The sequence below is a fragment of the Crocuta crocuta genome, unplaced genomic scaffold (assembly GCF_008692635.1).
Source record: "Crocuta crocuta isolate KB4526 unplaced genomic scaffold, BGI_CrCroc_1.0 scaffold675, whole genome shotgun sequence".
NCBI lineage: Eukaryota > Metazoa > Chordata > Mammalia > Carnivora > Hyaenidae > Crocuta > Crocuta crocuta.
Window position 1 is genome coordinate 3,922,824 of NW_027528796.1, and position 241 is coordinate 3,923,064.

General features: G+C 65.6%; 1 protein-coding gene across 1 annotated transcript in view; it reads left to right on the forward strand.

The window, feature by feature from the left end:
• The window catches only part of PRDM15 (PR/SET domain 15), a 61,827-nt gene that overhangs the window by 28,144 nt on the left and 33,442 nt on the right, over window positions 1-241 (forward strand). Inside the window, exon 8 of the mRNA XM_077755374.1 lies at window positions 4-202. Coding sequence (XP_077611500.1) covers window positions 4-202 — 199 coding nt within the window. The remainder of the gene's footprint in view (window positions 1-3; window positions 203-241) is intronic.

A 241-nucleotide genomic window follows, 5' to 3' on the forward strand; every position in this document is an offset into this window, starting at 1 on the left:
CAGGCCAAAAGCCTCCCCGCCGCCAGCCAGCACGAAGCCGCGCCCGAGAAGGAAGCAGACGTGCCCCGGGGGGAGCCTCCTGCAGTGCCCAGGAGCACCAGTGTCCCCAAAGAGCAGAAGAAAAAGCCTCGAAGGGGGAGAAAACCCAGAGTGTCAAAACCTGAGCAGCCACTGGACATTATAGAAGGCAAGGAGCCGGCAGGTGAGTGTGGCCCCGGGAGGGGGAGGGGGAGCGGCCGGG